At 52.2% G+C, this 17,418-nt stretch overlaps 5 protein-coding genes across 5 annotated transcripts; 2 read left to right on the top strand and 3 right to left on the bottom strand.

Moving 5' to 3' along the window:
* Positions 1 to 1,102: 1,102 nt before the first annotated feature.
* W97_07081 (uncharacterized protein) lies at positions 1,103 to 2,285 on the top strand (the record flags this gene model as incomplete). Its single annotated transcript, XM_007784953.1, has 5 exons — positions 1,103 to 1,135; positions 1,193 to 1,316; positions 1,386 to 1,636; positions 1,692 to 1,959; positions 2,011 to 2,285. 5 exons carry the CDS (start codon positions 1,103 to 1,105, stop codon positions 2,283 to 2,285), a joined length of 951 nt encoding a protein of 316 aa, XP_007783143.1.
* Positions 2,286 to 5,310: 3,025 nt separating this feature from the next.
* Positions 5,311 to 8,577, bottom strand: W97_07080 (uncharacterized protein; the record flags this gene model as incomplete). The annotated part of the gene is made up of 1 exon (XM_007784952.1): positions 5,311 to 8,577. The coding sequence occupies one exon, from the start codon at positions 8,575 to 8,577 to the stop codon at positions 5,311 to 5,313; it is 3,267 nt and encodes a 1,088-aa protein (XP_007783142.1).
* Positions 8,578 to 9,789: 1,212 nt separating this feature from the next.
* Positions 9,790 to 10,032, bottom strand: W97_07079 (uncharacterized protein; the record flags this gene model as incomplete). Its single annotated transcript, XM_007784951.1, has 1 exon — positions 9,790 to 10,032. The coding sequence occupies one exon, from the start codon at positions 10,030 to 10,032 to the stop codon at positions 9,790 to 9,792; it is 243 nt and encodes an 80-aa protein (XP_007783141.1).
* Positions 10,033 to 11,935: 1,903 nt separating this feature from the next.
* On the bottom strand, positions 11,936 to 15,528 carry W97_07078 (uncharacterized protein; the record flags this gene model as incomplete). The annotated part of the gene is made up of 5 exons (XM_007784950.1): positions 11,936 to 12,198; positions 12,284 to 12,446; positions 12,503 to 13,465; positions 13,518 to 15,283; positions 15,345 to 15,528. 5 exons carry the CDS (start codon positions 15,526 to 15,528, stop codon positions 11,936 to 11,938), a joined length of 3,339 nt encoding a protein of 1,112 aa, XP_007783140.1.
* A 503-nt stretch (positions 15,529 to 16,031) lies between these two features.
* Positions 16,032 to 17,267, top strand: W97_07077 (26S protease regulatory subunit 8; the record flags this gene model as incomplete). The annotated part of the gene is made up of 2 exons (XM_007784949.1): positions 16,032 to 16,266; positions 16,333 to 17,267. The coding sequence occupies 2 exons, from the start codon at positions 16,032 to 16,034 to the stop codon at positions 17,265 to 17,267; spliced, it is 1,170 nt and encodes a 389-aa protein (XP_007783139.1).
* Positions 17,268 to 17,418: the final 151 nt, after the last annotated feature.

The following is a 17,418-nucleotide window of genomic DNA, read 5'->3' as shown; positions in this document are numbered from 1 at the left end:
CAGTTTGGGCAATAGACACTCAAAGAATAGCTATTTGTTGTTAATAGACAGTCGTTCGCTGTGCATCTACTACGTATGTTGCTGGAAAGGGGAAGGTATGCAGTTGACTAAGCGTGTATTGTACCTACAGGATCAGGACGGGAGCATCCGGTGGTTAGCGCACGTCATCCACAAGGATTCGGATTTCCAGATTTCAACTTTGTACCACGCATTTGCTCCTGATGAGGCTGATGAGGTTAGTGAAGTTATAAAAGAGATCCTATCGTACATTTGGTCGCAGTTTGATGGGCTCTATCTCCTTTCAACCAAGGCTATGCTAGTCTTGAGGTTGTCATTCTGGTAGATCGAGTCCCTGCAAATGATGCACCGCCCTATGATGACTACTACGATAACTACTACCTCACGTGTCCAACAACAAGGAGCTGCACCCAGAGCCACACCGAGAGCCGCACCACTTTGCAAGACACGTCCATCCCCTGGCCGGAAATCCTTGCTCTGGGCTCCGCTGCGCTTTCCATCTCCGTGCGGGAGCATACTGAGACTGAGATAAGTAACAGTTAACTCTCTACAGCTAAGCGGTTACTTTGTGTGAATAGCGGCGCACTATCCATGGCACTCCGCTCACGGTCTTGCTTCTAGTGTGTGAGTGATGAGTCTGCAGACGGCCTAAGGATGCCAGGTTTGTCGGGCACACGTGCAGCATGTCAACGGTCGGTGGTGAATGGCTACCGGAATTCCTCCGTACTTCCGCAGATGCACTAGGAACCGCTTCCTGCGGGGTACTCAGATGGAGGGATCAATTGCTGAGCAGTATCATGGTCTTGGTCATGGTTTGGTCGAAGAGCGTTCACAAGACGTGGCAGTACGCTTGTTCGGAGACTTCCAGTGACTGATCTGCTGATTCAAAACGCCGCGTTCGGCGCATCGGGTACTGTCCGTCCCCACGCGCAACCCACGCAAGTTTCCCATCCGTAGGAGGCAAAATCGTAACGTACAAAGGTGGTGAGAATCGGGGCATAATCATTCTACCTTGCCCGCCTATGGCATTATAAACCGCCGGGCCGGTATTTGTATCACCTGTATCAATTGAGCTACAAAGGCGATGGATGAGGGATACGATCCTGAGTACCTGGCAGTCCGTCCATCTCCATCCCAGTTGTCTACCGGTTACTGATTCGAGTTTATACTTCAGGTGGAGAAAGCGCTGGGATTCCGACCGGGGTTGAGCGGTACTACTGAAGAAAAAGCGGCACAGTACAATCAGATTGTCAATGGCCTTGCTGCTCAATGGCCGAAGGAAGAGTCGGTAGAAACTCGTATACCACCCTCTATACCCTGCCAGTGCAACTCTATATCACGAGAGCTCGAATTCTAAAACGTTGTAGGAGAAGAGACGATTGACCAAAACGTAAAGGCCCGAATCTACACACCAAAGGATGCTGGCGATTCCAGGCTGCCAGTAGCCGTCTTCTATCACGGTGGAGGATGGATTTCCGGCACCCTGGACAGCGAGGATCCGCACTGTCGCATAGTTGCACGTGACACTCCTTGTGTGGTGGTCTCCATAGAGTACCGGTTGGCACCTTATCACCCAATGCCAGCCCCGATTGATGATTGTGTGATCGGGTTTGAATGGGTATGCTGTCCGCTGTGGTGTGTCCTGAGACTTGCACCTAACCAGCTTCCAAAAGGCATTTGAGTTTGCAGACAAAATCCACGGCGACCGCGACAAATACTTCACCTGGGGGGGCTCGGCGGGCGGTCAGCTTGCTTTGGCAGTAGTTAACCGTCTTGTTGCATCCGGCAGACGCTCTCAAGTCCAAGGCTGTATTGCTGTGAACCCGATCACTTGCCATCCGGACAACTGTCCGGGGCAGTACAAGAACATATACACATCATATAAGGAAAATGGCGTCGGCGTGCCCATTGTGAACGCTTCTGACGTGAGGGATGCTCTCGGTATGTTCGATACTCCCTTCTGATTAACTTATCGAGTTTAACGGCTAGCAGCGGCTGCGGCCTCAAAGCCGGATGATACGGGTACCTTTCCAGCCCTCAGTCCCCATTTGAGAGACTTCCCACCGGTCTGGATCGCCACCTGTGGGAAGGATTGCTTGCGTGATGATGGAGTAGTCATGGTGAAATTGCTTGAGGATGCGGGTGTCAAGGTTAAGCGAGTTCATTATGATGGCTTCCCTCATTACTTCCACGTGCTTCCTATGATTAATAAGAGTCAGGTACTGCTGCAGGATATCGTAGATGGTGTACGGTTTGTGTTGGGTTAGGTATTAGACGGGAATTGTAACATGGCAACGTTATCGACATTGCTGCAGTGGATGAAGCATTTCGCACTAGATAGATAAACGTAAATTGATACAAATACGAACTGCCCAGTGCTTGATTTTAATGTAATTTTAACTAGGAGATGGATGACCTTACTTGAACTGCCCCGATCTACACACGCTGAGTTGATGCGGCACGAATGTGTACGGACAAGGCGAGTTCCAAGATTCTCTAGCATGAACGAATACCCTGTGAGGCGCTGACGACAGAGGCGAGGAAACTCGAATATTTAAAAGTGCTTTGCCCAAGGCTGATGAGTGACAGGTGTGCCGGGGCTCGTAACTCGGACCGGTAGGTATATTCCGCTGTAATGGAAGTGGGTAGAGATAGTGGCAGAGGATCAATGGCGGGAAAGCAATCGAACCGGGAGAACATGCCATGTCTTGACTGTTTGAGGTGAACTTTAGCGGAAAGAAAACAGAACACTAAAGCCGAAATGACCGGCGTGCATTTTTGTCCCATGTGGAGGATAATGTTCAGCAAGGGAGCTTATGGTTCTTCAACGTTCTTCAGCGTTGGACCTCTATTGCAATTAGCGGCGTTACAATGAGGAGGCGGGGGAGTGAGATTCGGCAAGAGCGAATTCGTGTCAGTAATGGTGGGATATCTGCGAGCCTCTACAAGGTTACCTTTCCAACTGTAGCGGGTGAGCGTCGCCGCTTCATGCTCGCGCGAGTCGGGTGAGTTTTGCGGTAGCATGGGTGAGCTTGTTGGTTCCGAAATGTGCGAGAAAGACGCACGGCTCCAGAAACTTCTTCATTTCAGGGGAATACTGCCTTCCCGCCCAATCAACTACCGGAGCCCGGCCTTGCGACCAATCAAAATCATTCTCTAAAGCCGTGCTTGTCCGTGTTTTAATTGAAGCCCTGTGCGCGAAGAAGGCGGACAGGAGGTCTCCAATCAGCTCTCTAGAACTACCTAGCCGTGCCGCTCCACTAGCACGTCCGCAGGACGCGGCACGGTAAGGCGGGGTGAAGAAACATCGGCGTTCTGTGCGTTTTCCTCGTATATTTCGGAACTAAAGATAAATATAGTGACCCCTTGCCCTAGCTCACCATCTCTCAGGGATGCCCAAAAAGGCTCCTTCGACTCAGCCACTTCCTCCATGCCGCACTACGGCGTACGTTCTTTTCTTGTCTCTTCAAGCCGCCAGGCCAAGAGCGCATCCGTTTCCCCCACCCACCTTCAATCTCGAGGCTCTACTCAGTCCAGAATTCACAAGACAGCCCTTGTTAACGTCAAACTGCTCCCGCTGCGATGTACGATGCACCATCTCAGCGATTGTTGATATCTCTGCTGCTACTACTCGCTATCTCCCTTCCGACCGCCGCAGGAGATCCTCCGACATGCTACTACCCTAACGGCAAAGTCGCTACGACCGACCGAGCGTGTAATCTGACGGCAGAGCACAGTTTCTGTTGCGCTCCGAACTATGTCTGTCTGGAAAATGGGATTTGCGTTGGAGACGCTTCCATACCTTGGAATCGCGGGTCTTGCACGGATAAGACTTGGCAAGCCGCTGAATGTCCCTCCTTCTGTCAGACGCCTTCCGACGGAGGAACCTGGATATTACAGTGCACGGATGCAGCCGACAATAATCAGATCTGCTGCTACAACGCCAATGAGTCCGATCCGCGAGACTGTTGCAAAGCGCCTTCGTTGTTAATTCAGCTTCCCGGCTCGGTCGATCCATTCAATACTATCGACGCTTTCGAATTGACTGCGACACGGAGTCTCCTCAGTTCCTCAACTCCTTCGATGCTCTCGGCCTTGTCTGCTGCGACTACGACTTCTTCATTGGCTTCCTTATCAGCCTCTTCCTCCTCTCCCGCACAAGCTCCCTCCCTTTCTCCCACTTCAAGCCTCACCACGGGCGGAAAGGTAGGTATAGGCATCGGAGTCGGCCTTATTGCAGGGCTGCTTATCCTACTCGCCTTCTTCCTTAGGCGTCGAAGGCAGCAGCGACCAGCAGAAGGGAAAGCTGCAGTGGGCCAGTTGGAACCGCACGGAGATGCTCGTTACGAATTAGAGCCGTCAGAGATGGAGCAGCCGCCATACGAACTTGGGGGTGGGAGCTCTGCGAGTCGCTACGACCGGAACTAGGCGTGGAAGAGAATAATTTCATGTCGCGTATCACTTGCGGGTACTAGATAAGACTTCATTGAAGCATGATGTCCGAGCGGACAAGCCGCTTACTATAGAGTACATAGGATTAGACGTACGCTCATACTTTGTTGCAGGAATATCTTATTGTTCTATCAAAGAAGTTCAGGTGTGCAAGAACTTGAGTATTGGACAGCCAGTAGGAGTTATCTATACTGCTGTCGAACCCGACCAGCCAGAACCAGTCCCAGTCCTCTAGCTTACTAGTGTCCCTTGACTTGTACCTCAGGTCGCCAAACGTTTATTTCCGGCTGTGGCCGGGAATCGTCGCCATATACACGGCTCGCTAACAAATATTGTATCATTCAGCTCACCCGCTTAAAGCACCATCCCACTACAAGAGGCAACGACAACAGCCTCGTATATATCTTCTAGGTATCTGGTCAACTAACTAAATCTACTGAGTCAAAGCTTGACTGCAGGACGGGATGTCTAGTATTGCTTGATCTATGGCCGTATGTGAAAGATGAGGATTGGTCTTGCAATTCATGTGATTGAACCAGTATTATGGCTTGTTGCTGGGAAGAACGTATTGGGGAAGCACCAGACGCTCGGATCCTCATCCATAGTCGTTTCTGCCATACACTTTGAACTTTCAATCTCGCCTCTTGGAACTCAAGACTTCTTGCATATGGGCAATTAATTCGGGCTTGAGCTAGAGAAGACGAGATGGTTCGCCGATTAGATAACAAAGGTCAACAGGCATTGCCCAGCGTATTAAACTGCGCAACATGCCTGAGAAAGCTAACTTCTGTACCAACTATTATTATTATCCGAGCCTTACAGGCACTAGGCTCTTGGGAGTTATACGATACAGAACTCCTGGACCTCTCGCACGTCCGGATTAGCCATCCGATCTACGCTGACTTGGTCCAAAACCATAATTCCTTCCCTTCGCCACCTCCCAGTACTAACTTCCGCACATAACACCAGCCAAACCGTGTCCAACATGAAATCACTGGCCTTACTCCCTCTCTTTTCCATTCCGAGCAGTGCAACAACAGCCCTGTCTTCTCTAGCAGCAGCCTGAATGACCAATCTCCTCCGTTCTCGCTCTTCTGCGACTTTTGCCGCTTCGGAGGCAGAGATCTGCGTGGGTTCCAGAGATGGACGAATGATATACGCGCCGCCAGTGCCAAAATTCTCGTCTGACGTGAGGTTGTAATCCGGATCGACGGGCTCAACGGCGGCACGGCGAATTTGGGGAAGGAGGGCATTGTGCCTATCCATAAAGCGGAGGAGGATGTTACCGTGTCTTGCAGCAGGATCGCCGCCGAAGACACTGTCATCGAGACGATAGCAGTCCGCGATGCGTACGAAGGGCATGCAAAGATGTATCTTGTCTGCGCCCTCTCGCCGAAAATTCAACGATGGGTCAAACTCTAGGTCAAGAACGTCGCTGTAGATGAAGCCATAGCCTGAAGGAAGCCAGGACGGGGCGTTTGGGATGCCGTGGGGCGGATGATCCGGGGCGCGGACGAGCGAAAGCGCAATCAAGTCGCCGGATTGGATACGGAGGTAGACGAAAATAGCGAAGACGGTAGATAAGGGGAGTTTGTAGTCGATTGGGACAGCCCGTCTGATTGAGGCTGGGAAGAGCCCCAATATGCCATATATCTTGTCATGTTGAAAGCCCGAGGCACGATCCCTAAGAAGAATCATACAGAAGTCGATTGACAATGGCCAGTTTCCGACTAGACGTGATCCGGACAACGGCAGTTTCTGGATGGCTTTGCCGATCGCGGCCTCTGTTCTCTTTCTTGGATCACGCGGAGCTTCATGATAAGTGCGTGGAGCCGAGAGCCAAAGTTGGTTGGCACTTGGATCCTCTTTGGGAAACTCCGGTCGTAACACTTCTGTCGTTTTGATGCGAACGTCACCGGCTCGGGTAATCACTTCTTTGGCGAGTTTGGTTTCTTGGAATACCCAGACGCGATTGTAGTGGAAGCCGATAGTCCACCCGAGCAGTCGATCTGTTATGGAGTCGCCGCTATCGAAGAACTCTCTCGATGGATCGAATTCTGGTCTGAGGCGGCGACGAAGGCTCTCGGACACCACGACGCAACAATCAGCGTTTCTGTAATAGTCCGCCATAAAGGGGATCTGCTCCGCTTTGTCCCTCTCATCCTTCTGGTCAATACAAAAACTGTCAATCCAGATGAAATGAAGTCCGCGGCGACAGGCTTCTCGGCCAACGAGCCAGTACACCTCACTCAGATATCTGGGGTTGGGTTCACTAGGATAGACGTCTTTCGAGGGCCATCTCAGTCTGGCGGCGCCCTCGAATGGGGCAGGAATCATCTCGATGAGATTGGGGTATTTCCGACAGGCTTCTGCTATCCTTTGTAAAGTCTCATGAATGGGTTCATAAGCCTCTGAATCTTGGGGAACACCAGGGGTTTTCTCAGGTGACCAAAGGTACGAGGCGATAACGTACTTCATGGAGATGTCTCCGGGCACGATCTGGCCTGTGTTGATATCAACCAGTCTTCTGGGGAAAGTTCTCACCCCTTCGGACTGCTGCGCTTGTGTCTTCAGGTCCTCGAAAGCTTGCACGGATTTGACAAACGCTGCAGATTCCGGGTGGCTTGCGGCACTGGAATCAGTCGCGGCTGGAAGTACTGGCAAAGAACCTTGCGAGCGTGGAGTTCGTCCAGCCGGTGAGTTTGCCAACGAGGAATCTGTGCTTAGGTCCCCTACGAGTTCGTCAAACCTCGATGAAGAAGTGCCAGATTGAAGTGCGGCAACCTTCAAAGCGTTCTTTTCCGTGTTGATGAAGGAACGACTTGTAGGATGTTGCATGAATGCCTGCATCGTTTCTTTGATGCCACCCGCCATCAGCGCCAACTCGATCGCCGTTTTCCCATCCGTTCTTTGTATAGTGGGATCAGCGGACACAAGAAGCTGTTCTACAATCTCGTGATATCCTCGTCTCCCAGCAGCTCTGTGCAACGGCGTCTCGTCATTCCCACCTTGGATATTTGGATTCGCCCCCGCATTCATGGCCAATATGACACCGTCCAGAGCCCCCCGCTCCACGAGCAGATGCAAAGCCGTATCTCCGTCATGATTCTGCTGATTAACATTTGGACTTCCATGCTCGAGCAGCAAACGGAAGAGATCAGATGGCCCTCCTAAGGAAGCTGACTCAGCTGAGAGAAGGAAGGAAGAATTTCCTCCCATCCCAGGGGCATTGATATCAGCTCCAGCTCTAAGCATGAGATCTGAGATGGAGCGGAAGTCCTTGTCTTTGTGAGTTGTGTCGATAGCCATCCATATATCCAGCGGCGCAAGCAAATTTTCATCCCGAACGTTGACGTCTACACCAGCAGATATCAGGTAACGTATGACCAGTTCAAGGTCCGCCCAGTCACGTCTCAGGGTCCAGAACCTAGCAGCAAGCACAGCATGGTGCAAAGCAGTTTGACCCTTCAGTAAACTCAGCGCGTTCACATTTGCTCCATGCGCAATGAGGAGTTGGACAAGATCGGGTCGCCAGTCGCTGGCTGCGCAATGCAATGGCGTCTGCCACAGATCGTCGCCATCGTAGTTCGGATAGACAGAATATATATTCGGATCAGCGCCATAGTCTAGCAGCATGCGCGCATGCTGGATCTTGTTCGACGACACGGCATGGTATAGGGCAGTCTGGCCAGCGTATGCTGTATTCGGATCTAATGCATTAGCATCCCCGCTAACATCGCGACCGCCATCACCACCGCTGCGGCCTCGTAAGAGGTCCTCTAGTCCTTCCGCGCTCTCGAGACTGATTGCGTAGCCAAGCTGACTATTATATTCCATGTACCGCGGGAACTGACGGAGTCGTTTTCGCGCGTTCGCCAGGGCATCAGCCCGATGTAGTCCCCTAGCCCCATTCATTCTGAGAGCGATCGGTGCCCATTCTTCGTCGGGGAGCGCGTGTATTTGCCCCACGCTGAGCTCATCCTGCGTCTCAATTCGATCCTCGGAAATGATTCGCAGGCCCTTATCAGACTGAACCGTACGTCGTCTGACTCCGGGGGCGATTGTTTCCCATCCTTCTTCCTCTTGTTCGGCCTCGAATGATGGCATGTTTGGTAGCGACATCGTTTCTTTGGGTAGGTATTCCTGTGGTCCGTCTGGGTCCGCTCTTGCGACCCAAACCGGGGATGACTTTGATGCTAAACTAGATACCGTTCTATGGACCGTTCTCCGCAAGTGGAAGAGCTTAGACGCAACAGCCTCTTAGCTTTTTAGCCTTTCTGTTCCTGATTGCAATGGAAATTTAGGTCAGGATTATATAGAAGCAACTATTTGGATCAGTTGCAAAAGTGGAACGGAACGACAATAAGTTGTCATACAAGTCAAGTTAGTATGTATGGTTTCGTGGGGTTTTGAACCAAAATGATGATGTGAGGAGGACGGGTGTCATGTGGTAGTCTATATATGTAGGGGATACTCAGCCGCACCTTGGCAGTCAATTAAGGATTTTCCGCACGCCCTAGGAACCTTTGAGTAATCTGAGATAACGGCATGCTCAAGACACGATAACGCGCACGAGAAACACTTTCTACTGTTTGTGAAGGTCAAGCAGAAGGTTGACAAGGACGCCGACCAGATTGCAGGCTCTGGAGGACCCTAGAAGTGGAGGCTCTACAGGCGGTGAGACTCGTCGGATGAGACTTGATCCCTTCCGTTGACAAAGGTGAGAACAAGCCTCCTCGAAAAGCTGCGGGTGGTGTCGTCAAAGGTAGAGGGTGTCCATTGCGTGTTGAGCGAACCATGCTTTTTCCATTTATACAAAGTCAAATATCAATTTACGGGGTCAGCAGCCGCTGAATTACTAGCAGTCGCAGCGGTAATAGCGGGAGAAGCAGCAGCAGGTAGTAACGGAGACCGGCAACAGCAATAATCAGAATGGCTCTTTTAGCATCACTCGACCCTTAACTTTACTAGTCGGTCCGGAAGATATTCGGACATATCCGCATGTAAAGAAGTCGACTCTCAGCACTATTATTAACGCATTTTACCTTACTAAGGCTAACACACGATTTGCTTTTCGTTGTAGTAGTTACATAAGCGTTCCTTAGACCCTACTCTATATACCTAGCTAGGTGTCTAAAGTTATTTCACTTTCTATAAAATATAAGCTTACATTTCGAGCTTTTATATACACGTGGAGATAGCGCGTGAACCTTAAGAAATACTATTACTCTTAGGACTTAAATTTCCTATAGCAACAATGTTAAAATCTAAAGCTTCAGTTTCCTCGATATGAAGCTTATGACTGTTATTGTTGAATTGTTATGGTTGATCGAATTGCTCACAGATCTTTGTCCGAATATTAAGTGGCCCGACGGCGTATCCAATCTCAAATTCGGCCTCACCCTTTTCGATGACAAGCGCCAGGTCATCGGGTTTCTCACCCATGGTCCACCTCCCATCCTCATCCTCCCCTTCCCTCTCCACCTTCACATACTCGTCATACTCCCCGTCTTCCCCATCGACCTCTATCACCCTCTCATGACCCCACTCCATGAACTTCATCTCCCCAGCCTCCTCCAACGATCCAAACATCCACCACCGTGTACCTAGACACCTGTCTGTAAAGGCAGCCTGATATCTCTCTCCGGTCTTCAGCCCGGCAGCAGCGATCTTGCTCCTGGGCACTTCATGCCTGACCTCCAGCGACCTGCCTGGTTCTATCGTAACGAATTCCCAGCTATCACGCAGGTTTTCCCCGTCCCATATGTAGTGCGGCCAGCTATGTGGCCATATCTCGATGCGTTTTTGACTTTCCGTGACGGGATACACGCAGTTGATGTTGTCAAAGGAGCGATTACTGATGTAGCTAAGAGGATTCAGAAAAGTAGAGAGGGTGATAGGTGAGTCAGGATGGGGTGTTGTAAGGATGCGAGCTGTCACAATGAGATAAAACGGGGAGGCTGAAGAGGGGTCGAGAATGGGGGAAGAGGCGGTGAGGGTGAGGCCTATCGTCACTACAGGATTACGAGACCTGTATGCGACATGTTGTTAGAAAAAAGGCGGTAAAGTAGAGAAACTCGGGAAACGCACGGGCGGAAAAGTTTACCATCTCCGCGTCCGGTCATCTTTCAAGTCTTGTGAGGAGGGTTTGTTCGCGCCTGCGAAAGATTGTTGCAAAGTAGCTTCCACGGTTCCGAGGGCTATCACACGGTGAATTTTGAGCAAGGCAAGAAGTGTCCTGTTGGATACGTTACATACCAAGCCCATTTCCTGTTGCCTAGAGGTTCGGCGCGTTCCAGAGGTTTCTTGGTGATCGTACGCAGGACAAGGTTCAAGTTGGTGGCTGCGCGCAGAACTGCCGCACAGCAACGGCAACGACCGATGATCCAACATCTAAATTTCAAGATATGTACTGCTACTTCCGTCACGTTTCCACGCCGCGACTCTCACCCAAGGCCGTAAGGAGTTGCGCTGAGCTTATCAGCGGCTATTTCTCTGAGCTGGCTGCGCCTTCAGGTCAGGTTTGATAGTCTATACCTGGTATCTACACCTTTTGATGCAGTTTCACAGTTGTTCCACTTCAGCAGCCTCACGAGTCGTCTGGATCTCCGTGGCTGTCAAACTTGAACGACCTGAAACAGGATGTGATGATTTATCCAACTCGGTTTCCTGCGGAGGCTTAGAGTGTATCACTCAATCGACTTGATTTGTCTTCATCCTAGAGCTCGGAGTCAGAATGCAGAGAATATCTGTGCTGTGTGTTTTTGAAATTTTTGTCGCAACTTTTCTGCGTCCGGCCTCGTTGGAAAGGCACGTCGTGGCCATAAAAACGCTGACTCCAAAGCCTACAAGCATAGAATCTTAATCCCTTACCACCGACTGCACGCAATTGAATATAGTCCAAACAGCCAATTGGAAGTTTCAAATAGAGTTCCTTGTATTAATCAGTCATATTAACGACTGGCGTTAATTTACACAGACTTCGCGCCCGTAGCAAAGCGTGATGTTCATGATTGAAGTCAGTGCATTTTTGGCCACGACGTGAAAGGCAAGCAAGAGGCTCATCCCTGATTTGTTTCAACGATCTGTGGGAAGCGTAAAACAATGCGTTGGAAGCACAGCCGACAACTGGGCTATCTCACTACTGGTCATTCTGCGGTACCCACGCAGTTGCCAGCTTGGCCTCTTGCCACTTCTCAAGTCTGCTTGGACGCACACAATCTCTGATCGTTTTAAAGCCGATCGAGGTTGAACAGCTAACTAAAAGAGGGCGAGATAGGTTGCCGAGTGAAATTACATAGCCTAAAATTTAGCAAGCCGTGCGCAAATGTAATACCGCACAACTCCGACGCTATGCCCGCCTGACCATGACAAAGGCTCCCAAAAAAACGCTGCTAAACACCCTGCAACTCTACAAGAGAAAACAATGTGACATTCACGGTCCGAAACGCTCAATCAGCAACTCTCAATAAGCCCGCCCACTCCTCGTCCTTCCAATCGTCCTGAAACTCTCAAACTCGCCCTTGACAGCGAGCGTATCGAAGCGATCAACACCCATGACGTCCACATTGTTGAAGCCGGAGAAGTAGAAGCCGACGACTACAACCAGATACGAAAGGATGAGGATGCTGCCTTTGAAGTAGTTGCTCTTGCCTTCGCCGTACATGTACGAGAGGAGGAAGACGCAGAGTATCACAGTGACCATGTCCCATTGGGGGAAGATGAGTGCTTGGGAGGGTTAGTGATGTACTCTGTCAGACATGAAGTGGCAGCGGTTGAAGGGAGTAGATGCTCTGCAAGGGGCAGCACTTACTAAAGGTGTGGTCAATGATATCCGAAGGGTCGATGAAGCGCCCATGGATCGCGCTGAAGAGGACAAGCGCGGGGATCTGCAGCAAACAGACTTGCAGCGCGTACGCCGAGCCGATTTCCATCGACAGGGCAATGTTGCCGTTCATGGCAAACGAGATGGCATTCTAAAACCCGTTAGCTTTTTCATCACAGCCCGGCCAGATACTGAGTGCCTGCTCACCAAGAACTCAGTTGTGTTCGGCACAAGCGCGAATAGTGTAATCCCCAAAAACTTCTCGTCAATGTCCACGTTCTCTAGCACAGCATCGACAGTGTTGACGAGAATCTCCGCAATGATTGCATAAGCGAGCGTTGCCGTCAACAGGATTACCGCGCTCTTCGTCCGGCTCCAGTTCGGCGCATCATGGCCGCCGCCTTGAGCAGCATGCGCCGCATCAGCAGGATCCTCTTCGAATGTAGCACTGCGCTGGACGTGGGGTCGATCTGCATGGTATCGGCCTGGCGTCGTAGCGAGCTGCGCCGCTTTGCGAGGAGCTTTAGTGGCGTCGCGTGCTGCAACAGCGGCGGCCGTTGCGGCCATCTCCGCGACTTGGATGACGAGGTTATTGTTTTCTTCCTCGGAGAGGCCGTGGATCTGTATGCTGCGCTGGCTCATGTTATCCGCGTGCGAAGACTTAGGAGGGACTACATGCGGGGTATGCGATTCTCCGCCCTGACTTTGAGCTGAGACCTGTCTGCTAGCATTGGTGTCCGCGGCGTGCGGGCTGAGGCCGACCTGCTTGAGAGATTGACCTAGTATCCGCTTATACAGTTGCGATTCGCGGATATCTCCGCGCGGAAGCGTACCGCTGGTGTCATTGCGGGAAATGGTTTCAGGACGCGTCGCAAAGTCATGATGTGAGGTTCCGCCCATGTGGCTGGCGGCCAAGTCTAGCTTATCTTGCTTCTTCTCGTCGAGCTCCGAGTTCCAGATGACAGCTGCGTGCGTGCGAAGCGTGAAGAACAGGCCGATCACGTAGGACAGGAACAGCAGCACTGCGGCAAACCAGATATACGGACGCACGGCCTCGAGATAGAATCGGTCGTGCACCGCGGGTGTCTGCGAAAAGTAGCATCTCCTACAATCCTGCTCTCCGTCGCCTGGCGATGATTGCCTGTGGCATTGGTGGCAGTTCAGCTCATGCTGCAATACTGTTAGTACAAGGGTACATGACACAGTCCGAGGATGAACCTACACTGCCGTAGATCTGATAGAACAGCGTTGGACCGAAAGCGCCGATAACGGCGAACAGTAGCATAGTAGAAGTGACCCCTGCAGACTTGACATTGAACCGCTGAGTTTTCCGCTTCAAAGCGCCGAAGCACATAGACAAGCCGGGCAGGAATAGAATACCAGCGAATATGCTGCCGATAACGCTTCCTTCAACCAGTTGTGCTTTGCCTTCGTTCAAAGCCACGCAGTAGAGGAAGACCTCGACGATCGTAGAGAAGAATGCGTTGATGGTAGCACCTACGCCCATGGAAGATTGCGCCGAGATGGACGCCACAGCTTGCCCGATGAAGTAGGCAAGAGGAATAATCGAAAACAGAGACAGCGAGAAGATTAGGAATTGATTCGTAAGCCAATTTTTGATTCCAAGCGCTACAGCAAGAACCCAGTAATCGAAGATCGCGAACGCGGTCAGAGAAAGAAGATTGATCAGGAAGATGTTCGTGCCGTCTATCGTGTACTTCCAATACATTGTGCCTACGGCCCGATACGTGCAGAGGAGTATGGACGAAGACGGATCTCCAGGTTTGCGTGAGGCGGCACTGTCGTTGTGGAAAGACAACGCTAGCGGATGTCTCCGGAGGTGGTAGAAGAGAATGAGAGTTACTCTGCCCATGGGTATGGTGAACACCATGAGCCAGCAAATCAGCGATACGAAGAAGAGCGACGGTGTCATGAGGCCGTAGAAGAAGATGAAAAAGATCACCCGTCCTGCCGTCCAGTCGCCTCGCCCAAACAGTCTTCTCTTAGCCTTTGGGCCGGTATCAGGCGGGGCGGCGCTCCCCCTGCCACCACGGCCGAGTAAACTCTGGGTTTCAGCTGAGGAATCGATGCTGTTTCTTCGCCGACCGATGATGGATCGCTGCGGGCCAAAGAAGAGCCGTCCTTCCTCGATATCGCCGCTTTGCCACTGCTCGTATTCGCTAATGCTTCTGCCCTCGCCCTCATCTTCTTCGGCATATGCCTCGTCTTGCAGTAGCTTGACGTACTTTCCGAAAGGGTAGAACAAGTATCTAGCTAGACCCAGAAGCACTCTGCCATACTCCTCGCAGCCGTTAAAGCCAAGCAAGATACAGATCGTGCCTCCCACAGCGGCAAGTAAGGCCAGCCACCAGCCGAACAACAACGTCCAGACATAGTTGAAGAGCAGCAGCCAGTTACTGACAAAGCCTCCCGGAGTAGAGTGGATATCGCCTTCTGCATTCTTCTGAACGGATCTGTCCTTCTTGTATAGTGCAGGCTTCCATATCCTGATACCGAACGGATGAGTCTCATTGATGGCTTCCTGCCGATCCTTGAGGGTGAAGCTCTCGGCATCACTCAAGTCGGCATCATCATCATCCGCAACATCCTCTGATTCCGCTTGCAATGTGCCCTCTTCGCCAGGGGAGACCTGCGGGCCGTCCGTATCAGCGGGTGCGCCGGCGCCCTCGGTTTGAGCTTCGTCTTCGCCATCGAAGGAATCTAGCTTCGCAAGGGTCGGTGGTTGCGCGGTGGGCCGCCGCCTCAGGGTCGAAGGCTGCCTCCGCAGCGTCCCAGACGCCATCTTAGCCTGCTGTTTCTGACCAAACTCCGGGTCCACCTCGTCTTCCGCGTCGTCGACCGAGAACTCCTGGCCTCTGTGGGGACCGTGCATGGATGTCGTACGTCGTCCCATACCGGGCTTTTTAGGCTTACCAGGCGTGTTCGTGGATTCGGACAGGTCCAAACGGCGGCTGGAGGACATAGAGCCTGTACATAGACGAATTAGCAGTGTTCCTAGGAGAGCGAGATACGATACCAAAGCACTCACCATATCCGCCGGTAGGCCGCTGCAGAGGCTGCGGTCTCCCTCGCTGCTCCGACCCCTGACTAACGCTGGCATTCTGGGAGTTTGCTAGATTGTTTGCTCCTGATGCAACGGAGCTCCTCCTCGTGGACATGGTGGAAGACTGGTTGTCTCCACCCTCTGGGGGCGCGCGACCACTATCGGCCATTTCTGGGGAAGGAATGCTGCTGGCGGCTCTTGGCTACCTCTTATCAGACTGTTGACACAAGGGTCCCTTGGGGTTGTTGTTGTTGTTTTGCAGTGCTATACTGGCATTATGGGCTGGTGCCCCGATGCTTCGCGTGGAAGAACGCTCATCTAGACAGAAACGTCGGTTGTGTTTTGGAGGTATCATGCATTCAAGCAGGTGACCGAGTGGGTGGTGTGGTGTGCTAATGCTGGCTCCTTTCCTGGGGAGCTTGGGGCTTCTGCACGTGTCGCTGGCGCATCAAGGGTCTCCGGGCTGATCGCGCGGCGGCCGTCGGAGAATGTCAACCGCCGACTGAAGCTCTATCGCGTTCGACGGGCAGCTAAGAGGCAACATCAACACCATCAACACCAAGCTCTCTCATCCACCGCCATCTCGCTCTCGGTAGAACCGATCACCCTTCCATCCTCCAACCGACTCCGAAACACCCCTCCGAGCGATACCGCCCCGCTAATACCGCCACCATGGCGCTCGACACCTTCTTCCACAACAAGATTGAGAGCATGAAGCTCGAGATCATCCAGGGACAAGCAGTGCTGCGACGACTGGAGGCTCAACGAAATGACTACAACTCACGGGTACGCCTGCTACGAGAAGAGCTCGGCCTACTACAACAGCCTGGATCCTATGTCGGAGAGGTGGTCAAGGTGATGGGCACGAAGAAGGTGCTAGTGAAGGTGCATCCTGAGGGCAAATACGGTATGACGGACCTTGATCAAAGGTTTCTTGTCTCTGAGCAAAGCTGACATCCCTCTCCCCGCACAGTCGTTGACATATCCGACAACGTCGACATCTCCAAGCTCACCGTCGGCAAGCGCGTAACCCTCCTCAGCGACTCCTACAAGCTCGAAAAGATGCTCCCCTCCTCCGTCGACCCGCTCGTCTCCCTCATGATGGTCGAGAAAGTCCCAGACAGCACATACGACATGATCGGCGGGCTAGACCAACAGATCAAAGAGATCAAAGAGGTCATCGAGCTCGGCCTAAAACACCCCGAGCTCTTCGAATCCCTCGGCATCGCGCAGCCCAAGGGCGTGCTACTCTACGGCCCTCCTGGAACGGGCAAGACGCTGCTGGCGCGCGCGGTGGCGCATCACACGGACTGCAAGTTCATCCGAGTCAGTGGCAGTGAGCTGGTGCAGAAGTACATTGGCGAGGGCAGCCGAATGGTCCGCGAACTATTCGTCATGGCCCGAGAACACGCGCCCAGCATCATATTCATGGACGAGATCGACAGCATCGGCTCCTCGCGTGTCGAGGGCAGCAGTGGCGGCGACTCGGAGGTGCAGCGGACGATGTTGGAGCTGCTAAACCAGCTGGACGGCTTCGAGCCGACAAAGAATATCAAGATCATCATGGCGACGAACAGACTGGATATCCTGGATCCGGCACTCCTGAGACCGGGGCGGATTGACCGCAAGATCGAGTTTCCGCCGCCCACGGTCGAAGCGAGAGCGGATATTCTGAGGATCCACTCGCGGAGCATGAACCTCACCCGTGGCATCAACCTGACGAAGATCGCGGAGAAGATGAACGGATGCTCGGGTGCGGAGCTGAAGGGTGTGTGCACTGAGGCGGGTATGTACGCCTTGAGGGAACGAAGGGTGCACGTCACGCAGGAAGACTTTGATTTGGCGACGGCGAAGGTGCTGAACAAGCATGATGATAAACAGACAAGTTTATCAAAGCTTTGGAAGTAGTCTATTCATGCACAAGTGGCGCTGGATTTGCTGCTGGAAAAGCAGGAATATTCTGTAGGGCTGGGCATGGTCGTCTGGTTGCATGGGGCGCCAGAGTTGAGTCGTTTCCGTGTAGCATCATACTAGCATTAGCGGGCGTCGGATAGATAAT

This window comes from Coniosporium apollinis (genome assembly GCF_000281105.1).
Source record: "Coniosporium apollinis CBS 100218 chromosome Unknown supercont1.37, whole genome shotgun sequence".
Taxonomy (NCBI): Eukaryota; Fungi; Ascomycota; class Dothideomycetes; genus Coniosporium; species Coniosporium apollinis.
This window is presented reverse-complemented; position numbering and strand designations above follow the sequence as displayed.